Consider the following 22,937-nt stretch of genomic DNA (forward strand, 5'->3'; position numbering starts at 1 on the left):
AAATGAGGCTTCAAGGTGGTTCAGGTCTCTTCTCTTCGGCTACTATCTTGTTTCTTATCAGTTAACACCGGGTTTCCCGGATTTGTTAATTAGCGCCTGACTGTCGCGTATACGTCGATCACGATTTACGTGACTGCCATGCTGTAGGCTGATAAAGTACACCGGTTCAGGTTCAATTAAAATTTCCTCCTTGCTACCAGTCCGCGATATCGTCTGATGACACTAACAGCCGCTAATTGCCGTTCAAGATACTTGGACGAGGGATAAACATGTATATGAAATGTTTTAGTAAAGCGTTATTAATAATTACGAATAGAAGGCGAGTAAAGTAAGACGATCTTAAGTCGATGCTTAAATCGAATGTCATTTGATTGAAAAAAATCATAAATGATCTTCGAATCATGTAGGAAAAAGGAAGAAGACTGGTTGAGGTGCTCTCAATTTATCTCATAATGGAGTGTACTCGTGTCTGCATAGGGAGAGTCATTAAGCAGCTCATGTACTTGACAAACGAATACTAAATTGGACTCAGACGATGATCAGGCCAGAACAAACGAACTTTCTCATTTTTCGTTTAAAACACATTATTTTCAAGCGTACGAAAGTCTAGAGAACAGCTGAAGAAACATCATCGTCTATAATTACGTACGTAGTTTCTTATGCGCTGTTTCATAATATTTTCTTTGCATTCTGATCGCAGATTAGGATCAAATGTACTCACAATGCAAGGGATGATCTACGATATTCTCTATCACGTGACCTGGCAGGATATGAATAGTTAGACAACTATAGTCAATACGTTTATTTATTTACGTTAAATGCATGATTTCCAAAATAACGCAGGATGATATCTGCGATTACAAGGTATTTGATACGATGCAAGGTAATTTAGTACCATAGTTTTTCACCTTTACGTTATTTTTTACATTTTCGTAATCATTCTTGCCACTGGGAGACCTTGGAAAGGAAACGATGCCTTTGAACTTTCTTAGAACTGGTCGATGGTGGGTGTCGAAAGCTCGTACCCGCGTTCGTTCATCAAGCGTGCACGTAGCTTTAGCGACCTATGGGTGGGGGGTTGTGAGAGAGATCGAGGAAGGAAGGGAAGAGAGCAGAGCAGAGCACCGTACTATTCTCTATGCCATGGCCCGTGTGACGAAGCTGTTCATGATAATGCGATAGTGTTGGTCTGTGCTTAGCACTTGATAAAAGATAGCGGTGACTGAACAGATGTCAGTACTCACCCGCAGCCCGACTTGTCGGTTGACGGTCTCACGTATCTCGCCCCGTGTGCATCCGTGCATCATCCACGGCGAAGTATTACGCTCTTGCGATTGCGATCCTCGAGAAAGTGAACGATAAGACGAGAGCTTGGAGACGCAAGCGAGACGTTTTACGCGAACGAGATTGTGGAGAATCGAGAATACTGGCAAAATCATCGTTTCTTTTTTATCAGTTACGATAGGCATCGGCCCTGGAATAGACCAGGTGCTTTTCTGTGCGATGTCAAAGTTTCTGGAAGTCTGAAAATGTCGAGAGGGAACTACGACATCTATTTCGACTTTGTATCCACTGTTCGAGAAAATCGTTCCCTAGAGAATTTCGTGCAAGCAACAAACGAAGCTTCTTCGATAGGATGATCACTGCGATCCAGAGACAGTATTACTTTAAGAAGATCCGCTGCAAAGCTTGATCGTTAAGCCGGAAATCGTCCAGCAGAATCTCTACTAACCTCGAATACTCGTGTAGTTAGAAGCAATAATGTGGAGTTATGGCTAAGATACTCGACTCGACCCGAGACGAACGATCAACAGCGAGATTAAACCTAAACATCGGTCGGTAGGGAATCGTCAACGTCGAAGACGTGATTGTTTGTCTGAGTTCGTTTAAGATCGTTGAGCATCGTCTGGAGACTGGTCGCGGGGAGTAGTCGCCGCCGTTTTGAATTGAACTTGACAACGATCGTGATTGAACGAGGCTCAATTGGAAGACCAAAGAACAGCTTTTCTCGTCGAATAATGAGAGGCTCTCGGTGGAATTCTTCGAAAGCTCGACCCGAAGGCGTGCACCACCAAAGAGAGCGTATCATCACAGCCTCGAATCATGCATGATGAGCGGTGCGACTAGGCTCGATCAGGATTGGATGAGAATGGTCGAGTTACGCGGTGGCACCGGTATGACGAGCGGGCTAAGCGGTCGGTCATCGAGTCGTTTTCATTACACGATACTCACTATTTTGGACACTGTGTTCTCGGCTACTGTGGCCGCCCCGGCGGTGGTTGGTTACTGGAGAGGCACCTGGGGCTTGAGCGACGTCTACGTCTATCCGGAGGATCCGGTTCTCAGCAGCTTGACCTCGATAGTGATCGGTTTCATAGGGTTGTTCGCGTTCAACGTTTCTCAGAACGTCCTGAACGAGCTTTTACACCCGGACAAACACAGATTGTCGTATTACGTCGGATCTAGACTTTACACGGCCGTATTCGGGTTTTGCTGCGTAAATGCATGGCGTGGCGCCTGGCAGGCCCTCGACCTGTACACGGAACACACAGCGAGCACCGTTTTCGCCACCACCGCCGTTAGCCTTCTAGCATTGGCGATCATGCGTGCCATCAGGAACATTTCCGCGCCACCGTTCTCCCTTTGCTTGGACTCGTGTCCCGGATACTTCGAAGTGCAAACCATGTTTCGCGTGAACGTAAGTAACTGATCGTTCGTACACCGTAGAAACATAGAAACGCGAAGCTGAAAGAGCAAGAGTCCGATAGATCGCTTACAAATTCACGCAAAGCTGGATCTAAGTATGGATCGGTCGAGATCCAATCAAGTTTGTAGGTAGCTTTTAGAATAGAACTTTGATGAAATATCGTCTCACGAAAGACAAACTCGATTTTGTATTCCGTGTGGCGATATCTTTCTCGATTATCAGTGGACTACGGACTTTTATGCAAATTTATATCTCTGAGAATACAATTAAGAAGGTAAAACCCTGGAAGAAAATTGTTTAACCTTCCAAGCGTTATAAAAAACAGTATACTTTGAATATTTCACGTATTTTTCCGTATTAATCGTTATCTTTCAATACTTTATGTAATACGCGATACAGAGTAATTGACGTAAATTACGAGGCAAATAAATTATACTTTCTGACAATTCTTCTTTCGTTTTTCACGTATCGATTGCTTCCTCTAATTCTTTTTGTATGAACAAGTGATAGAAATGATAATTTAAACCGCTATCAATTATGACAAGGATACAAACAAGAACCGATGTGTGTTTCTGAATTCTCGAATTTTCAAAGCGTTCAATTTCTAAAAGCGAGATAGCAGAAAATTTTCTATTCCTGCTACCAGAACGATATATACCCTTCTTGCTTTGTTTCGATTATCTTCATATTCTACCATTCTGTTTCACCGATATTATCATGGGTGACGAGTAACGCGACTGAATGAAATTACCCGCAAGGCTACGAAATCTCGTGAACCATTCGTGTCTTTTGAAAATATAAATATTCACAGCTACGCTATCAAACATATATTTCTAATTAAGATTAACGTAAATATTACAAAACGCCATCATACGCATGGTCTTTCCCTATGATAAGCTTGAAAATCATAGTAATGTAACAAAATTTTTAAGAATGTAATTTAAAATATAGACCATTGTTTTACTCGCTAAATATTATAAGAAACATCAAACTTTGAACATTTTATTCTTGCATATTATGTTCATTCTGAACATTTTCGAGTTACCTGTAAATCTATAAAAATCGCTGGTTTGGTCATAACTTTATTCTCTGCTTCGACACGCTTCCATTGAAAAGATGTAATGAATCTTTTAGAACGATACACGCAGAATACTATTTTATGGAAAATAACATTGGATTGTCTTACGCTACTACGATTCTCAATCCTGCAGATATTGATCGGTTGAATCTTAAGTCGGTTATGTCTTACGGTCTTATAAACGAATTAAAAAGATGGTAAAAATCGTCGAATAATCGACTCGTCTCGGCAAAAATGATCACGAACACCGATGCTTTTCATTAAAAACGAAAGGGGGCTAAATGTTAAGTAGGAAACGTAAGAGGTCTAGACAGCGTGTTTTGACGCATCGGTGAAGCTGGAGCCGTGCGATGCACGGCATCGATGCGATGTGCAAGGTATAAGCACAGTTTCCGGCTGACTCTCCCAATACTCGAACAGCATCGCGTCCGTGCAGTTTGCACACGCACGAGCACGGCCTGCAACCGCAATTTTCGATGTTTTAACCTTTCTCCTTCGATCGAACGAATACTCGAATGGAGAATCGAACGATAAGATACGCGAATTACACGCTTCTGTCTATATTTCATATCTCTGACACGAGTGTTTCTTTATCTAAATTTTTCTAAAGGAATATTTATCTAAAGTTTGCTGAATGATGAATGGAGGATGAAGGAACGAGAATAGAACGCAACTGGTTTTATAACTTGGAATTTTTAAGCGATATTGTACGCTGGATATTATGTACATATATTCTAAAGATTCGGTAGGAATTTTTAAACATTCTGATAGTTCTTTTTAGTTAGACAGTTCTTCTTAGATTTGGCTTTTGATCGATCGTTGTTTTATTTCATCGATGTCTAGAAATGATTTATCGAAGATGATAATGAAGAAGAGACGCAACGGGATGATCTTGAATTAATTATCACTCAGTTGAGTCCTCTCCGTCACTTAAAAATCGAGGACAGAAGGGTGTCGCGAAAAGTCGACGGGTGATAATACACTCGGATGAAAGTTTACCTCACAAATGGTTCGTCGACCGGAAAATTCTTGTACTTTTGATTTATCGAAACGATTCTCTTTCTCGAAAGTAAACCGTGAATCGAACGATAGATTGGAAAGTGTTGGAGCGAAGAACGGTTTAGTTAAAATGTACATCACGTTAAGAGATCAAGCTGCGCGTTTTTAGATAGACATTTTTTTACACCTTTATCAGATATTATTTGGATAGACATCGTTTTCGACGCTTCAGTTTATATTGTTTTAAACGTCTCCTTCCACAATTTTCACTTCTCGTAATACCGCAATGTCATAGCAATATCCCCATCCCTTTTCGACGTGTCAGCAATTTAATGTTCAATGAATCAGTGAATTTAGGGAAGCGTGAGTTAGCGATCCGCGCGAAGAAATCATCATGTACGAACGATGTTTCTAGTTCATCTTACGACGACTGAAACAACGTTAGAATAATTTTGGAAGATTAAAGGAAATAGGCGGGAAAATCGAGAAACATCAGGAATAAAATAATAATAATCTTTCATGAAATAAATTTCGTTCGCCTGGAAATAGCAACCCTCTCGAGACTGACGATACGTCTCGAGGTAATTAGGTAATTGTTACACAAATTTCTCCGAATTGTTATAATTTTCCCTCTCAGAATCGAGACTTCTTAAAACAAACGACTCCGCTAGAAGTACGACTATATGAATTTGTTTTTGAAAAATCACACATCTCATAATCATATGTCGTAGTACCAAAATTATGAAATTTTCAAAAGACGAAGTCGATCGGTTTTACATATTATTTTGTTTATTGTTAAAAAAAGATACTCAATTGTAAATATAGCATTTTCGCAAAAATCTTATATATTTATCTTGTAGGATAAACTAGGAACTCTATTTTTGTCATAAATAATCTTTGACGTAAGCGATACGCGATTAGCAATAGCTATGCGTTGTTTATCATAGTTCCCGCTCTCTTCAAACATTTCCCCATTTCTCACCTGCAAATGATGTTTATCTATTATTTATGTTGTCTGATTGCAGAACACGAGAGACTGGTCGTTGTACTTATTGGATTGTGCCTTCAGCGTTGGAGTGGTTGGTACGTTGGTTGTGTTCGTTTGGAGAGGTGTCTGGATACTTTTCGACCTCTATCTTTTTCCCAAAGATCGAGAATATTCTGCGATCGGGTCCCTCGTGAGTATTATTATTGCTTCTTCTCTCTTTTTTATTTTAATAAATGATAGGTGATCTGAACTCTGTTACGGTTCTCGAATTTTTCTGTCAAGAAACAAACAAATTTTGCACATTGCACATACGTATAAACAACGTTTGCATAAACAATGTTTCATATGTTCTTAGAACTTAAGAAATTTTCCGACGATAAAAACGTAGCATTTTTATTATGAACAATAACTTCTTAGCGTAATCATCGTCGAAAAATAATTGAAAATGTTAATCGCTTTTTCTTAAATTGACAAAAGTGAAAAGGCTCTTTAGAAATCTCAGTGCGATTATTTAACGCAAAACACCAATTGACATGGCTGATTAACAAAGATTTGAAAAGAAACGTCCACGTTACGATAGTCTATTCACCTCAGATCGCGTGAATCCGTGAAAATGCGGTGTGCGTACAAACATTCGATAAAGCAGTGTCCTATCGAACGAACGCGTGTCATCGGGTGTCATTAGCAATCACGTGTTGAACGACATTTTGAAACGTGCCACCTACGCAGAGCGCGGTGAGCGGCACGCCGTTGGTCCGATTGTATAATTGAATATTCGCCAATTGTATGATTGCGAGGGCACATGACAAAACTGTTCACGTATGTATGTGTTCGCAAAGACACTTTATTACGGACTGCATTTACTTGTCTGAATACGTTGCGGAGAGAACGCGGTCAACGAGAGGATTTGTTTAATTTTTCAATAATGACGATCGTTGATCTCCAGCCGGAGACCTATACTCGATGCGATTAAACCGTTCTGTATCCATCGAAATTCCTATTGAAATTCCTATCGAAATTCTCCATTGAAATGGTTCTCTCACCCAATCTTCGGACAATCAACGATATTATCAATATTTCAAGATTCTCGACGAAAATATGGTATATCGATAAATATTAACAATATGTAACGATAGTCTGAGCGCACCCTCGTAGTATCTCTAGTAGGTGGATGCGTGTTCCGATGAAAGAAACATCTGAAGATCGGAATGTGTATATTTATAAAAATGTATATGTTTGATTACTCTGGATCCTCTTGTACAATAGTTTACTAACTAATAATATTAGTAGATTGATAGGTGACAAGTTGTGGGTTACAGATTTCTCGATTTAAACAAAATAATTAGCTAGATTTAACGATATAAAAGAATCAAATAGAAAAGAATCTATGGATATTACTAATTTGTGACCTGTAAAATTTCATTCATAATAGTTCAATTGTGTAAGAAACTTCTCCAGGACAACAGTCAGAACGTGCATCCACTGTAGCCATAGTCTTACTCTTTGATTTTACGCAATCGTGTCGCGTGCCATACTGTTCATCGATCACTCGTCGTTTAAGTTTCGTTGTTCTTCTACATCGACGATCGTGAAATTCTTTCTACAACGTTGGCAAACACAGATGAGCCCACATAAATATTTCGACATTGTGAGCACAAGCTCACAACCCGTGGAATTATTCGGTTGCAAAATGATATTCAATTGGCGCCATGTATCCTCCGCGACAACAATAACATTCGACTGTTGCGACTTTTTCCCCGCTGCATGATTGGCGGAGAATAAAAAACGCGATCGCGGCGTGTTCGAAAGAGATCTGACGCGACATACGTCTGGCCGATGCGAACGATAAGATTTGTCTAGAAATCAGGTAATTGTACCAGTTCAATGTATAGTACGGTATTGATGAAGGCATGAATTCGAGTTATCGAGAGAAAGATCGACGATGTAGGATAACTTGGAGTAAATAAAATCGAATTGCGATACTTTGGCATTTAATTTATCGATTTCGATAATTCCAGATTCGTGCAAAAAAAAAAAAAAAAAAAATAAATAAATTCCACGGCGCCAGTCTTCTTCTTTATCGATGCTGCTACTGGACGAACGATCGATTTTAAAGTAGATCGATATCTGCGGTACGAAATCAGCATTAGGGTATCCTCACAATGTCCGGTTTTCGCCGTCCGATCTTCATCGTCCGGTTGAAAATGAATGTTGGCCGATCACCAGCCAGTGTCACGCTCTTGTTCTACACCGTCGTGTCGATTACGTGTGTAGTCGAGTGGCAATAAAATTATATAATAAAAACAAAATAATAAAATAGCACGGTGGCATAGAAAACGAGCATTATACCGGGCGGTAATCGGCAATAATTTATTTTCGACCGGGCAATGCGAAAATGCCCTTAAACGTAAATATTTGATTACGAAATATTTGATACGACTATTCTGCTGATGCAACTGTTTCTTAGGAAGTTTGAGAAACAAATCTGAATAGGAAAATAAACCGTCTTGTTACGCTTATCGAAGGTTAACGCATCGGTTTAAAATGCAAAGATAAGAGTAGCTTATTGTTATTTTAAAAAACACTTATGCGCGATCATTGATAATATCACGATGGTATTTACTCGACGATGCTCGATATCAGTTTAATGACTGATTCAATGAACCTTCCAAATATCGTCGGATGTAAGTTTGAGTAGATGAAATCGATTTGAAAAATTTGGCAGAATTTTTCGAATAGTGTGAAATTCTCGAATCGTGTTTGAAATCCTTACGAGAAATCTACCAGATACGATTTGCACGATGATGGCGATAATGTAAATCCTCAAGAGGGTCGATGATTGCGCGAGGGTCATCCAATTCACGCATTTACTCGCTCGTAATGCCGCTTCGAAACCGTGAAACAGCGGCCAACTATTTGTCGTCGGTTGATTCGCTGAAAACTCTGATCAACGAGAACGAAAACGTCATTGACGAGCTGTTTTCTCGGCAAAGTCGATCGAGTGCATCAGACAAACAGAACAAAATCGACTGTAGGATTTGTCAAAAGACGAATTGTAATTTTTCCTTGTAAAAAGATAGATATAAGAAACAGAGGAAGATCAACCTAATGCTGTATAAGAGTATCGACTTACGAGTAACATAAATCTTATTTCATTCGCTTCTCACTGTACTTATTACATTTCTATATATATATATATAAAATTTCAAGAAATAAGAAATAAGAAACATGCCAAAGAGAAGAGAAATCGAATACATTAAAAAATATTCGCAAAGGGAGGAAAAGACATAAAAATGGGTTTCAAAGATGTAACAATGAAATAAAAAAACGTAATACAAATGGAGCAGCTGAAAATATAAAAGACAACATTCGACAATTGTTCCATCTAAAATAATTCTGAGTCACTTTGATCAAGGATATTATCAAATTGGTAAATCGGGACACCTAAAATGAATAATTTGCAACTGCCAATGATTCTCTCTGTTTATTATATATTTGAACAATTGTCGGGTGCAATTGCAGGCCATCGGATACGTGATAGTGACGGTGACGTTTTCCTTGCAACCATTGATGCGGTACGCGTGTGCTCGTCTTCAAGGCTGGGCCCGTTTAATAGCGGCCGATGGTTTCCTGCTGCTCAGCTTCCTGGGCACGGTGAATGTTTGGCGTGGCATCTGGAACGTATTGGATCTGTGGCTGGTCCCGGATAACCGAGAATTGTCCTGTTGGATCACCCACGTTGGGTGCTTCGTATTCCTCGTGCTTCTCAACTGCAGCAATTCCATCCTCGTTCGCGGCGTTTACATCGACGCCGAGGAGGACGACGGCAAATGCGTCGTATTTCCTTGCCACTATCTTCGATTATTCTTCAAGGTTAGCCTATAGATGGAGTCTGTTTAGTTTTGATTTTGTTTAAACTTTGATTTTATTAAAGAAAAAAATTGCAAATTAAATTATCGCCTGAATGTAATTTACATTCCTAATGCATTAACGATCGACTATTTTTCATTTTAGCTTACTTATGATCAAACGTCATTGTTCACTTGAGATATATAGCGATATAAATTTCAATACATCGGTCTAAACGAACGATGATCGTCTGCTTGCAGGTCGAACGCGAGAAGAAGGAAGCGAGACGACGAAACCTGCTGGTTGCCTCGAAGGACTTTCGGCCTCGACCAGATGGAAATACCAAAGACACCGAAAATGGCGCGCTTCTATCGAACAGCACCGCCACGACTATTCTACCAACGAATCCTGAATCTCTCGTCTAATATAAACACCGAGAAACAAGACTCCAAGAATTCGACTGAATTCCCTTTCTGATACTCTCGCCGATCCTCGTGCAATATCAAAATACAGAAAGAAAAACCGGCTATGAAAGGAACATACTTTAAGAGGAATCGGTTTATACTATTTTGTGCTCTCGGCCAGTGATTGTATCAAGTGATAAGTTCAGGGTCACGGAAACTTTTCCAACACAATACAGGATACACGGGCTTCATATTGAAGTCGTCGAGAAGTTTGTAAAGCAACAACGAGTAGACAGGTAGACGATGGAATTTAACACAACGAATAGTGAAATAGCCGTATAGATCGACAGATAAACGTAGGTAGACACGCAGATAGATGTTTAGAACACCGATTTAAGTTAATCGAATAGGTAAATCGATATGGAAGAGAAGAGAATGGAATCGGGCAAGTTCGTACAATGAATTCAGCGAATGGCTGTGAAAGAGTGACGATTATATGTATATAAGGGACTGTGTGCATGCATGTGTATGTGTGTGTGTGTGAGTGAGTGGGTAGGTGGACGTGTAAGTACAAGAAACCGAATGTATATAATTCTGACTTTGCGAGTGCTTCGAGCGCGGATCTGTGCGAGTGCATCCGGAGACGTCGACGAAACGAAACCGAACTTGCTTTGTTCACGACAGCGTACACACAGGCGTGTCGTTAAACGTAAGTTTTATACGTTAGAAAGTACGTGTATACACACGTATAGAAACACGTACATGGCGATTACTACTCGACGATTCGTTCAAAATTCAGAGCGATTCCGTGGGACGAATCCGTGCGCTTTGATCGGAACGCTGGTTCAGAGATCGAACTATGCGTGCGTTTTTTCGTGATAATGTCATTGTGAGATCGATATGACACAGTGAAATACGAAAGATCGATAGACGATCAAACGAACGTGTTCGATCAGTGAATGTTTCGACTATCCGTGACCCGATTAATTTACTCAACCGATTTATTTCACGTGAAACGATTAGTTAATAAGGACTCGTGATTATTTGAAATAAATAACGAGAGAATATCACAAGATGAAAAGTGTTGGTCAGCGTCGATTCCATAGGATTTCTAGTCATCGTTAGTCGCCACTCTGATCGTCGGTGCTCCATTCGATCGAGCATTATCGAATTTAACCTTTGAGCGTACGCTTGTGATCCTAGCGTTAGATGAGACCTTGATGATGACAATGGTAATAGACTGGATACGATCATTATAAATGGGTTATAACCTTCTCCCCCGCATCCTGTACACCCCGCAGATTTTGCTCTTGTACATCAATTACGACGTCATGGCGTACTAATAATTAATTAACTGGAATAATGACGGGACAATGGGCGGCTGGCACATCGATGGGAAGTGGCTAGTTCGACGATAAGCGGCTGCCCTCCTGGCCTACATTTAATATTTTCACAATGAACAATGTGCCAGCCGTTGCACCGGAAGTCCGACGTCCCGCAGAAAACCGGAATCGATCGCGGTCGATCAAAAAAGCCAACTAATCGGAATGTTAATTATCGCTCGAACGCTCGAACATCGTTCTCTAAACACGCGTATTGCCATCGCAAGATTCTGCAGGCTGTTTCATATGACAGGAGCAACGATATACACACATATATTTATACGCTCGTATACGCGACTTTTACCACGTTCGTTGAAATAAAAAAGAAAGAATTAAGGCTTACGAACCTTCGGCTTTACATTATTTATATCGTTATTATAACAGTCTTTAACCCATCCGTTATGGTATCCTTTAAACCGAAGACACTTTTACAATGCTTACTTTACCTATACTATATAATTAATCGCGGCACCGCAAATTCTTATCAATAAAAATAACGGTAAACGGAAAAAGTTGATAGAACAATTCCACCTCTTTCCATCGTTTTCAAATTGAATCACAACGCCAGCATGTCGTGAGCCGATCTGCCAAGAAGACTATGCGTACGACTATGAATGAGTGACTAAAAAAGAAAATACGCGAAGGGCGATTAAAAATATAGAAAAAGGTCCCCGAGAAAAGACGTGGACGGTCGAAGGACGATACACATGGGTAACAACAATGATTAGTGGTCGTGGTTGATCGATTTTCGATCGATCGCAATTGGATTCTACTCGACATGGTGGGGAGTCTATTTGAGGCGTCGCGACGCCGTGGTGCAATGATCAGAATCAGTCGGTAGGTCGTATCACAGCGAAAGGTGAAGAGAGTGGCCGTCAGAGAGAACGAAAAGAAATCTTCGCCAAGCAACGAGCGTGTTCTGTATGCTGATCGCGTACCGGGAACGTTTCGAATTTTCACAAATCGAAGAAGTGGAGCTAAGGTGACCCGACTTTTCCCCCTTCGCCTGGTAAAATGGCAGCGGACGACCCTCTCTGCAACGAACCTCTACTTTCCGTCGAATTCGAGGTCTTTGGCAAGGTGCAGGGTAAGAGTGTAGTTTTATTGGCCAGGAGATCAACGAGTATTCGGTTAATGTTGTTTCATTTAAAACCAAACATTCGTTCGGATATTTCTCGCGTTGTTTTACTACGATTACGGGGACCACGGACGAATTGCGACGAATAGAACGTCAAGGTCGAAAGAAATGTGCGTTGGACGCAGTGATATGTCAATTGTAAGATAGCGGACGCTGCAACAATGGATAATTAACATGGAGAGGAGAGAAAATTTGTGAATTTTCTTCGTATTCTTCGGTTCGATCGGACGACTAACGAACGAATCTCTGTTGCTTCAAATGGTGACAATTTGGTTTGTTACTTTGCTGGTAATATTCTTAAGGAAGTTCAAGGTTATATCTAGATTCTTGTAAAATTTGACTTGTCACTGCCTAATTCGGTTTGAATTGAATAATTGTCGATGAGACATCGGCAAATGAGGAACATCAGTGGGACGACGGTATAATAGAGCTAAAAATAATGAAATCTGTTTTTCGTATTTTCATTCTTTCGCATCGTTATTACATAATTTAAACTGTGCATATTTTTCGTCAGGTGTCTATTTCCCAAAGTACGTGAGGGACATATGTCAGCAACTGGGGATTTGCGGCTGGGTGAAGAACACCAAGTCCGGCACTATACTCGGAAAAATGCAGGGACCACGTGCGCTCATCGATCAGATGTGAGTTGCGATTCCTTGTCACGAAGCTTTTGCACAAACCGTCGGTGGCGCCGATCGGTAAACAACGTGAAAGTTCATTTTTGTTCGAATTTATCTGTTCCTCTGATTACCAAGAAAGAGAGATAAAATAAGGCAAATTTGCAGAGAACATATTCCCCCTCTTAGCTTTCTTCGCTGCGCTCAGGAAGAAAACAAGTAGAAAGAAGGGAAAACCGAGCTTCGTTCCTTTTGTTTGTTCGTTGGGTCGTTCGAACAACTGAATAAATTCGTCGAATTAACCCAGATATGCCTGTTGTTCGAAATAATGATCGCAATATGTAATCTTTCGTAACGTTACTTACGTTTAACGTTATTTTTCTGTTTAACCAGTTGCAGTTACGAATGAATAATGATAATCGAATGTTACGCAAAAGCTTCATTATTATAACATCATAGGTTCAATTTAAATCCCAAGTTTAAAGTTGGAATTTTCGAAAGAACGAGATTATGTGGAAAGACATCGTAAACGTGAAAAGAAACTCGCGAGTGTGTGGATTAAACTCCCTTCCGTAGAACGTTTTGTGCATCAGATGTAGAAGAATACGAACTCTCGATCTCCCTTTCTTTCGTCTTTTTCTTCCTTTCACCTTCCGATCTTCTCCTTCGTTCCGCGAATTGATGACACACGCGCGCTAACGTAAGCTCACGAATTCAGTGCTCCCGTAAAATCGCGTGACCTTAGCCGCAAATTGCCGAGTAACGGTCATTAGGTAGTTGGGCCTGACTTTAATAATGATCTAATGAAATAATAGCGCGGACCGCGTCGTTGTCTCTTTCCTTCGCGAGTTATCGCCGAATCGCTCCGGTTTCCGACTATCGTCAACCAACCGCTTCTATCGCGTACGATTCTTCGGCAAATAATATATTTTCGTTACGTGGAAAACACGCGCCGGAGATACATGAATTATTCCGCAAGCTATTTAATCAAGCTATTGGGATTTTTAATTGACATGCCACGTTCAATTCGATATCACGCACGTACCGTAAAAGCACATGCTGACTCAGATCTGAAGTATGTTCTCTGAGAACACTCAGAATTGGACGTATTAATCGTTTGATTCTGTCGATTTCACCGAAACGATCATAACTGAATGATACTTGCAATTCGCTTACAAATTAGACCGACGATGACGAGAAATTAAATGAACGGTGATATGGTTCATCTTAATAAGGATATAAAAGAAGAGCAACGAATTCTTCGTAAGGAACGCCAGAGAAAGAATAAGATGAGAAGGATGTAATCGTTATTTAGAGAAGTGAGCCAGACCTACTGATCCATATATTTTGCCAATTGCGTAGAGAGAGAAGAAACTAGATACCAGAAAGATAAATTATTTCTCTCGGGCGAACAACAATTGCTGTTGTCGTACGAATAAATATAAACTTGAACGTAGGCATTAAACACTTATATACTTTAAGAGACATGTCATGAGACTGATTTCGCGGTCGAATTTCCGCTGCTCGTGAACCTGAAGTCAAAGAAAATAGCTCGGTCGAGGACGAAACATTGGTTTCTGGCTTCTCCCCAGAAGGAATTCGTCCAGGAACCTCGTTTCAAATACGTTGTTTCTTCGTTTGTCGTTATCTTTGTATGCCGCAAATGTTATTTATATACAATAGGGAAATTCTTTTGCCAAGAAGGAAAAGAAAATTGATTCGAATAATAAAATCTCACTGAATTCGCATCGTTGTGCGCTCATATTTTAATCGAAGACAAAAACATAAAGCTGTTTTTTTTTTTTTTTTTTTTTTTTTAATGAAACAAACTTCTGTTCAGTTTAAGGATAAGTTCAGGAATTCGTATAAATCTTTCACTGTGTAATCATCGTAAATGTTTCACAAGCGAAATGCTGAATTCAGAATATCGATGATAAATGGGATAGTCAGTGCGCCAATGGCTCGTCACTGTTGTTGTCGCGAGACAGCTGATCGACTTTAAAGATCCTACTTCGATAGAGCCGCTTAAAATATCTGAACTCGGTCTGATTAGCCGCTAATTATAATTGCGAAGTGTGTGAAACTATACTCGTCACTATCGAAGATAGTTGCGTATACAATTTGCACATTTAATTCGTTCTTATTTGACGATTAATTTATTAATCAATTTTACGCTATCTTTAATTTGACAGACGTCGTTTACGAGAAATTTGCTCTACTATTTTGTCGAGCTGAAATAGCTTGATGATATTATGCAAATTCCACATTCTATGAAACAGACGCGGAAATGAACACTGCAGTGATTTCAACGCGTGTAGAGAACGGATGATATTAAGGCTTTATTAATGAATAATCTAAACTTGCGTACACTAATATTTCGTAAATACTTTGTACGATAAATATAGAAGTTAAATTCAGTTGTCATAAATTTAATTCAATTCGACGTTTTTAATGAAAAAATTTAATTTTTATATAATCCTTTGTTTCGAAAATAATAGAGCGAGACTAATGTTCTCTTCTCCTTTGACGAGAAGAATTGCATAGCGATAAAATCGTAATATCATCATAAAATACGCAAACATCGTAAAACTAATAATAGACAATAAAAGCAAAAATGTCGAGCGGAAATACAATCGGATATCTGTCAGCTGTTTGTAAATAAGTTGCAGCCAGAATTGCCAGATTGTAAATATTAAGAGAAGAAATTACGTAAATCTCCTCATTAGTAATTTAAACAATAGTTTCTAATTGTATCACAAATTATGTAAATACATGATAACCCGTTTTCCTACTATAATCAGTTTTCTTGTTTCAGGTCACAATGGCTAACGAATGTTGGAAGTCCAGGTAGTCAGATTGATCGTTGTGAATTTACAAATTGGGAAGGCATTAGTAGGCTACAATACAAGGGATTTGCAATACGTTTTTAATTAAACTATTTTTTTTTTCAATGTCACGTTTCTTTGGAAGTTAAATCAAAAAGATGTACTTAAAGGCACGAAAAGTAACAAGCATCGATATACTTTTAATACAATTAAAAAGCTTAAATAATTAAATGATTCTTTATGAAAACATATAGTTCAAAGTATTGAAATTGTTCATAGATTAAAAGCTACGCAACATTAGTGCATGAAAATTACAAGATATTTTAATAATTGTAAGATGTATCATTCGAAATGATTAAATATCCAGTTATTTTTAACGAAAAACAAATTAAATAAAAACACATAGAGTTATAGAATATTTGTTCTTTAATTCATCATATGTGACATGTAAACATACATGCATATTTATGTCACAGTTCGTTGTGATCAAATATCTCTGTGTTATATCTCAATGTTTCAAGCACCTCTGATGTAATGGGATGTTAATGATACATGTCAAATATATTTTATATTTACTTAAAACATCAAATTCAATACAACGGATTAAAAACAGAAAGCACAGATAAATTTATTATACTCATTCCCTACAACAAATTAATTTACTTAAATATCTCAGTATCATGTCGTTCCCTCGTAAATAAACACCGCATCTAACATTAATTGCGCAAGATGATAATTAGAGTGTGTTTCGGGCAAATGTCTTGAGACTCGTCGTATCAATTCGATAGTGTCATCGTTCGAACAATTCGTATAAATTACGTCCGGCACATCCTAAAAATAGTAATCTCATTTATACTAATATTAAAATTTATTAAGAATAAAATGTTCGAAATAAATTTTATGATATGTAGAACTTACGAGACTTTCCAAGTATTTCGTAAGAGCTGGACTTATACGAGAAACTTCCTCTAAAAGGTCAGGTGATTTTGAAAGATATGCCATCATTCTTCTTCCAGCAATCGGCAGAAGATCTTCTGCTAATTTCTCAACATCGTTTACAGCTGTAACAACCTATCTCAAAATGACAAATGTTTCCTATTCTGTGGTATGCTATTGAATATATTAAATTGTAATCCTGCTTATACTTACTTCCTCTGCTAGTCGGTCAAAACCAATCACATATAATTGACAAACTTGATGTATCCTTAGTTCATCGTTACTTATTTTCCAGATAGATGCTAATGTTTGACATTTACTCATCCATTGAATAGCTTGCATCGAACTACTCATTTTACCATCTATTGTTTCTTGATGGATAAAATCCATTGATGCATTAATTATTCTGCATAAAAACGTGGTTCTTAAATTATCTCTTTTATCGTCTCTGTACCATGTTAGCATTACTTTGTCTGCCATTGATTGGAAGAAGTATGGCTGTACCTATATATTTAGAATTCAGCGTGCATAAAAATTATAAATATAGATGTAAATTTCATAAACGATACTTTTGATTTACTCACCACAGAATCAAACAAATTATTTAATGGTTTTAGAACTTTCAAATTAAAATGCGCTATCATATGTAAGACGTTAGCTAATTGTAGATGTAACATGATTAGATCGTACCAAGCGGGTGCTTGAAAAATAGCTAATGCAGCAAAGGGTTGTGGGCCGGAAGTGCATACTTCCCATAGTTCTTCTGATTTAATTACAATATTCTGTCCTACTTCGAGCATTTCAGACTAGTACGACATAAAATATATTTATATCGCTTTAATTAACTTTATATTACACAAAGCATTGATCTATCAAAAACTTACGTCGATGAATATTTCTAAAAATGTGACGCAATCTTGTAGAAATATAACTGCTTGAGCATCAGATAAACCGATTTCCTGCATACACAATCTCTCTTTTGGCAGTTTTCCAAGCTTATTAATTAATTTTGCAACTGCTTCCATTCGTTTTTTTATATGAACTGACCATAATAAGCAACAAACACCTAACAAGGAAGTAATTTATTTACAAAATAACAAAAACGTATAATATATAAAACGAATAATTTCTAGAATCTTCTCTCACCATGCCTCATACGTTTCATTGGTATTTGTCGTAAAACACATAATGCAGCTTCGAGCGACTTCAATTGCGAAATATCTTTATTCCACGACATAGCAAATTCCCAACAGATATTAGCTAGCAGAACACTAGTTGTCAAACTGTATGGAAAATGGCCTTTTAATAATTTAATTCTTTCTGAAAATCAAAAAGAAAAATGCATAATACAATCTAGAAGACCATTAAAAAATGTTAATATAAAGATGCTATTTTTCTTTACCTAAAATACATATATTAGCATTTGTACTATCTTTCTCTTCACTTTCTGTATCAAGAGATTCTGAAAGAGGCTTTTCTACATTAGATTGTAAAACATCATCGACGTTACAAATTTCGTCTGAAGAATTCAGTACTTCTAAAGAATCATTTGTTGGACGTGCGTGATCGAATTCCGTATCTGTTGTATCTACTAATTGAGAAGGATCAATACCCGTAGAAGTAATCCATTTTGCAACTATCTCCGATACAGAACCTAATTATAATGATATAAGATAAAAAATACGTTCTTTGATAGTATTATAACATGTAACTACAACGGTATAATACCTTTCCCTTTTGAGAGAACAGATCCTAAAGATATATCAAATTTTACAAATGGTAGTGCAAAAAATTGCGTTGTAGTATCTGATGGAGGTTCTTGGCTGAAATTAAAATCTTATAAGCATTATGATACTTACAAACAAATTTCATTACTAATTACCTTACAATAGCATCTAAAATCGCAATATCCTCAAGATTTCCAATAAGCAACGTAAATTGACAAGTATCTTTAGTAATATCTTCCCATTCATTTGTCAAGTTATACAGTTCATCGTCTGATTTTAAATTGTTAATAGAATCTTGATGCTGCTTTATCTCTTTCATATCATTCTTATTTTTGATACCTTTTTCTTCTTGAACATTATTATCCTCAGTTTTTTTATTGCACTTTTCTCTATACTTTTCTACAGACATTGCAACAGCTCTGCACATCAAAGCAGCAGTAAGTGCATTAAATGGATTTGTTGAATCCAAAAGAATATTACGAACCTTTTTCCACCATAAAGATATTTCATTATGTTCTGCACATATCTCTTTAACACCTATATAGGTATAGAAATAAGGTTTATTTTATGACAACAAGAATTTAGACTCATTAACGATATATATTCTCCGAACTTACTGGCTATTGAGCAAATAGCATTTAAGAGCTGCGTAAATTGTTTTAGTTCTAGTTCTAAAGATACGTCCCGTTTCTTATTGAGCCAGTATATTAAAGCAAATTTCATGAAAACGAATGGTTGAATGTTACTACTTTTAGCGACTTCTTTCCATGTCTCAATTCTATCATACGAATATACGCAGCCTTTATACATTAATTGAGCTAAAAGAAAAAGCCTAATTATTAATAAATAATATATTAATAAAATATATATTCCTAAAATTACATACTAAAATACTTACAAATCTGATGTTCTTTTTCTGGTTTTATGTCTTTTTTAATATCTATAAATCCTGATGTTCCAAACTCGAAACAAGATAAAAAATCTAAAAATATTCTTCCATCCTCTTTAAATTTTACTCTACATTCTGTACTAGAATCTGAACACGTGTAACTATTTACTTTATTAAACAATTCAAAAATTCTGTGCACTTCTTTCTCAGTAGTTAACAAAGTCAAAGGTAAACTTGTATTATTATCATCTATAGAAACATTATACTCTGGTGTATCAAACTGAGATTTAATATGCTTATAAAAGTTAATTATTTGCTGCAACTGTGTTGTTAATAAATAAAGTGTTTTTGTTGTAGGTTCCATTTCTTCTTTTTCTGTAATATAAAAATTATTGTGTTTATTATTTCAAATAACAGTTTGGCGGAATAAAACCTTGTATAGAACTATGTATTAATAATAAATATGTACGTACCATATTCATCTAGTTTTTTGATAAAACAATTTGTAGCTGCGAGTAAAGCATCAGGAATAATATTTTTATTTGACATTAACATTTCCAATGTTTGTACTTTTATTTCATTACTCTTCAAATCTGAACACACACTCTCAATTTCTGATATTAATTTCTCATATTCAAAATCTTCTTCTCGTAAAAATGTTTTCAATTTTTTAAGTATATGTATATCACGTGCTCTCTTCCCATTTTTACTATTAAGAGCAAAATGAAATGGTACTGTAATTTCCTTCAAACCTCCAAGTGGGTCCATAAATACACACGAATATTGTGGTTTATTTTTTGATAGATGTACATTATCATTTACACCAAGAAGACCATAATTGATATAAAGTAATCTATACAATAACACTCACTTAAACCAATAATTTTACATCAGTTGCCAATAGAAATGTCTAAAAAGGAGAGTTACTCACCGTCCATGTTTACTAGCAGTAAATGTAGTAATTTTAGGACCTTGTTGAGTACTCCATATGTCTATTACACCTTTTTTCGGAGCATAAATAACTAAAAAGAAAGCAGAACGCAATTGCGGAGTCTGTTTAAACTTAGTAAATCCTTTGTGCATTCCAGAATGTTTTTCTTCCTCCACTTCAATCCAACCACATTGTGCATCTCTATAACCTTTCCACATTCTTGTAGCTATGCAATATCTGTTATCTACTAATAATACTCTGCCCATTGCATCTAATATTACTGACAGTGCTTTATTTGGACTGGATATTATCGAATAACCCTCTCTCATAACATCACTTAAGCCAAATCTACAAGTCATTGGTTCAACTGGTTCATGAGTACTAGTTTTTGATGCTTCGAGCGATGCCTGATGTTTTGAATTTCCCCAATTGAGAGGAAGCCAACTAAACAGAAAGAATAGTAAAGAAATGATATATAATTGCAAAACTCTCTATATTTATAATGACATGGTTAACAATTAAAATTTCAATTATTAAAACATTGTATGTGACATTCAAGTAATGTAGTTTAACTATATCTCTTCTTGCAGATGATTTTTGATGATGCATATTCTTTTGACAATATATGCATAACATGAATTTATTATGCAACACTTACGGAACAGCAGTTCCAATAGCATTTGCTAGTTTGCTGGCCATTGCTATTGCAACATCTGATAAAACTGGAGCTGAACCACCTTCTAAGGCATAATGAAAACCAACAAATGGACGTTTACCAGTCACAAGAACTAAATTATGCTGTGGTGCACTAGATCTATAAGATGCGTTATATCCACCACAAATTGAAGCTGTCATTAGATGATCAAAGCTATTTACAGAAGTAGTACCAATTACTTCTGAATCATTTACAATATCTTGGCTTTTATAACCCCATTTCTTATATGATAAATTTGTAATAGGTGGTAGGTCATCACAGTTTGCTTGAACTTTAAGTAAAAAAAAAAAAAAAACATATTATTATAAATATTAAATTTCAATAGAATAATAACATAATTTTGATTTCTATACCTCTAGCTAAATAATTCCTACATGCTCTTAATGTGGAAAACAAGGGAAAACCTTGCAAGACACACACAACACTATTATATGTCACATGAACTTCTTCAGCCAAACCAATATCACCTACGTGTTTAGGTGAACGAAAAGATTGACATTTTAATCCCACAACTGGTTCATTATGCAATTGTTCCCCAAATAATAATGCACCTGTCTAAGTAAAAAATAAATAACTTTATATTCATCTCTATTATAATTTAGTTTAACTGTAAGGATTACATTTTCTGAATGATTATCACACATGTAGTTAAACTTGACTTACTTCTGTGTAAAACTTGATAAAACCAGTATTAAAACCAACTATAATACATGTCCAATCTGGATTAGTGCCACTGCTAGCTTTTCCCAATGACAATAATGGTAAACAGATTACAGATGTTATCCATTCACTAAAAAACACTTTCAATATATGGACATATTTTCAAAGAAATTTATCATAGTAAAAAGATACAAAAATTAACATAACATTATTATAATAAAGACTTACTTATCTTTTTTTGCAACTTCACCATACCATATCATATGAAATTTATTTTTTGCTTCATCTGGTTCTAATGAATCCCACCTTGCTAATATGAAATTATTATATTAATTATAAATAATTAAATATTCTAGGTTCAATATACTGCCATTTTTAAACAAGTTATATATATTACATAGTAGAAATATACTATTTAAAATTCAATAATATGAGACATACAAATTAATATAATCATCTTTGTATTATTCGCCATAGCAAGAACATCTCCAGTTGATGATAATGATATAAAACAGTCTTGTAGTGGTAATTCATCTTGTGGAATGTCATCTAAAAAATGTTGACACTGACATTTACCATTCCTTTAGGAGACAAAACAAAAGAATACAGTAACTTACGTCTTCTAGTAGAATCTCCAAAAAGTAATTCTTTAATATTGCTTGTATTGGTTAGATTTGCAATTCCCTTTATTTGACAAGACATATCTAATCAATTACATTAATATGCCTGTTTTGAATAATTTCAAACTTTGATCACTCTAATATTACAAATGTTACTCAGGTGATTAGAATATTGAAATTTTGATAGACACTTCACAATAAGACAATAAACCACAAACTGTCATATGCTTGCGAATAGGATAGTAATCGCAGAGATTCTTCATCTAAGACTTCACATTTCGTGGTAAATAAACATTCAATACAATGTCACCGTTCTTATTGCATTAATAATACGTTATGAATATCAAAAAATCGAAAATACATAAACGTCAACATGGATTGACAACTTTAGCTAAGAAGCAAAATGTAGATGCGCATTAACCATTCATATGAAACGTTATTCATACCAAATTTTAAGTCAAAATGGAGAACA

At 36.6% G+C, this 22,937-nt stretch overlaps 3 protein-coding genes across 5 annotated transcripts; 2 read left to right on the forward strand and 1 right to left on the reverse strand.

Moving 5' to 3' along the window:
• Positions 1 to 1,196: 1,196 nt before the first annotated feature.
• LOC117240393 lies at positions 1,197 to 10,432 on the forward strand. Its single transcript, XM_033506427.1, has 4 exons — positions 1,197 to 2,698; positions 5,810 to 5,962; positions 9,295 to 9,645; positions 9,882 to 10,432. The coding sequence occupies exons 1-4, from the start codon at positions 2,108 to 2,110 to the stop codon at positions 10,044 to 10,046; spliced, it is 1,260 nt and encodes a 419-aa protein (XP_033362318.1). The 5' UTR covers positions 1,197 to 2,107; the 3' UTR covers positions 10,047 to 10,432.
• A 1,486-nt stretch (positions 10,433 to 11,918) lies between these two features.
• On the forward strand, positions 11,919 to 16,603 carry LOC117240403 (acylphosphatase-2). The gene is made up of 3 exons (XM_033506452.1): positions 11,919 to 12,494; positions 13,060 to 13,186; positions 15,978 to 16,603. Exons 1-3 carry the CDS (start codon positions 12,422 to 12,424, stop codon positions 16,090 to 16,092), a joined length of 315 nt encoding a protein of 104 aa, XP_033362343.1. The 5' UTR covers positions 11,919 to 12,421; the 3' UTR covers positions 16,093 to 16,603.
• On the reverse strand, positions 16,548 to 22,923 carry LOC117240349 (rab3 GTPase-activating protein non-catalytic subunit). 3 transcript variants are annotated; one of them, XM_033506363.1, is made up of 19 exons: positions 22,463 to 22,923; positions 22,287 to 22,394; positions 22,074 to 22,155; positions 21,849 to 21,975; positions 21,539 to 21,740; positions 21,129 to 21,456; positions 20,471 to 20,914; positions 20,013 to 20,248; positions 19,549 to 19,914; positions 19,268 to 19,468; positions 18,806 to 19,187; positions 18,652 to 18,746; positions 18,326 to 18,577; positions 18,070 to 18,243; positions 17,808 to 17,989; positions 17,508 to 17,729; positions 17,137 to 17,427; positions 16,906 to 17,058; positions 16,548 to 16,818 (listed from the first exon to the last, which is right to left on the reverse strand). In XM_033506363.1, exons 1-19 carry the CDS (start codon positions 22,545 to 22,547, stop codon positions 16,666 to 16,668), a joined length of 4,083 nt encoding a protein of 1,360 aa, XP_033362254.1. In that variant the 5' UTR covers positions 22,548 to 22,923; the 3' UTR covers positions 16,548 to 16,665. The 3 variants fall into 3 exon arrangements, with proteins under 3 accessions (XP_033362254.1, XP_033362250.1, XP_033362263.1); XM_033506359.1 differs by having other exon boundaries at positions 20,013 to 20,392; positions 22,463 to 22,922; XM_033506372.1 differs by lacking the exon at positions 22,463 to 22,923 and having other exon boundaries at positions 20,013 to 20,392; positions 21,849 to 21,985.
• Between the last annotated feature and the right edge of the window lie 14 nt (positions 22,924 to 22,937).

This window comes from Bombus vosnesenskii, unplaced genomic scaffold (assembly GCF_011952255.1).
Source record: "Bombus vosnesenskii isolate JDL3184/JDL3185 unplaced genomic scaffold, Bvos_JDL3184-5_v1.1 scf7180000013264, whole genome shotgun sequence".
Lineage (NCBI taxonomy): Eukaryota > Metazoa > Arthropoda > Insecta > Hymenoptera > Apidae > Bombus > Bombus vosnesenskii.

What these genes read in the sequence shown, in the direction of transcription:
- LOC117240393 (XM_033506427.1), top strand. Translation starts at nt 2,108, where the DNA reads ATGATGAGCGGTGCGACTAGGCTCGATCAGGATTGGATGAGAATGGTC. An exon ending in AAACCATGTTTCGCGTGAAC is followed by an intron (nt 2,699 to 5,809) that starts GTAAGTAACTGA and finishes GTCTGATTGCAG; the next exon opens with AACACGAGAGACTGGTCGTT. An exon ending in ATCTTCGATTATTCTTCAAG is followed by an intron (nt 9,646 to 9,881) that starts GTTAGCCTATAG and finishes GTCTGCTTGCAG; the next exon opens with GTCGAACGCGAGAAGAAGGA.
- LOC117240349 (XM_033506359.1), bottom strand. Translation starts at nt 22,547, where the DNA reads ATGTCTTGTCAAATAAAGGGAATTGCAAATCTAACCAATACAAGCAAT. An exon ending in TGCTATTTGCTCAATAGCCA is followed by an intron (nt 19,188 to 19,267) that starts GTAAGTTCGGAG and finishes ATACCTATATAG; the next exon opens with GTGTTAAAGAGATATGTGCA. An exon ending in TTTTAGAAATATTCATCGAC is followed by an intron (nt 17,730 to 17,807) that starts GTAAGTTTTTGA and finishes ATGTCGTACTAG; the next exon opens with TCTGAAATGCTCGAAGTAGG.
- LOC117240403 (XM_033506452.1), top strand. Translation starts at nt 12,422, where the DNA reads ATGGCAGCGGACGACCCTCTCTGCAACGAACCTCTACTTTCCGTCGAA. An exon ending in GGTCTTTGGCAAGGTGCAGG is followed by an intron (nt 12,495 to 13,059) that starts GTAAGAGTGTAG and finishes ATTTTTCGTCAG; the next exon opens with GTGTCTATTTCCCAAAGTAC. An exon ending in CGTGCGCTCATCGATCAGAT is followed by an intron (nt 13,187 to 15,977) that starts GTGAGTTGCGAT and finishes TTCTTGTTTCAG; the next exon opens with GTCACAATGGCTAACGAATG.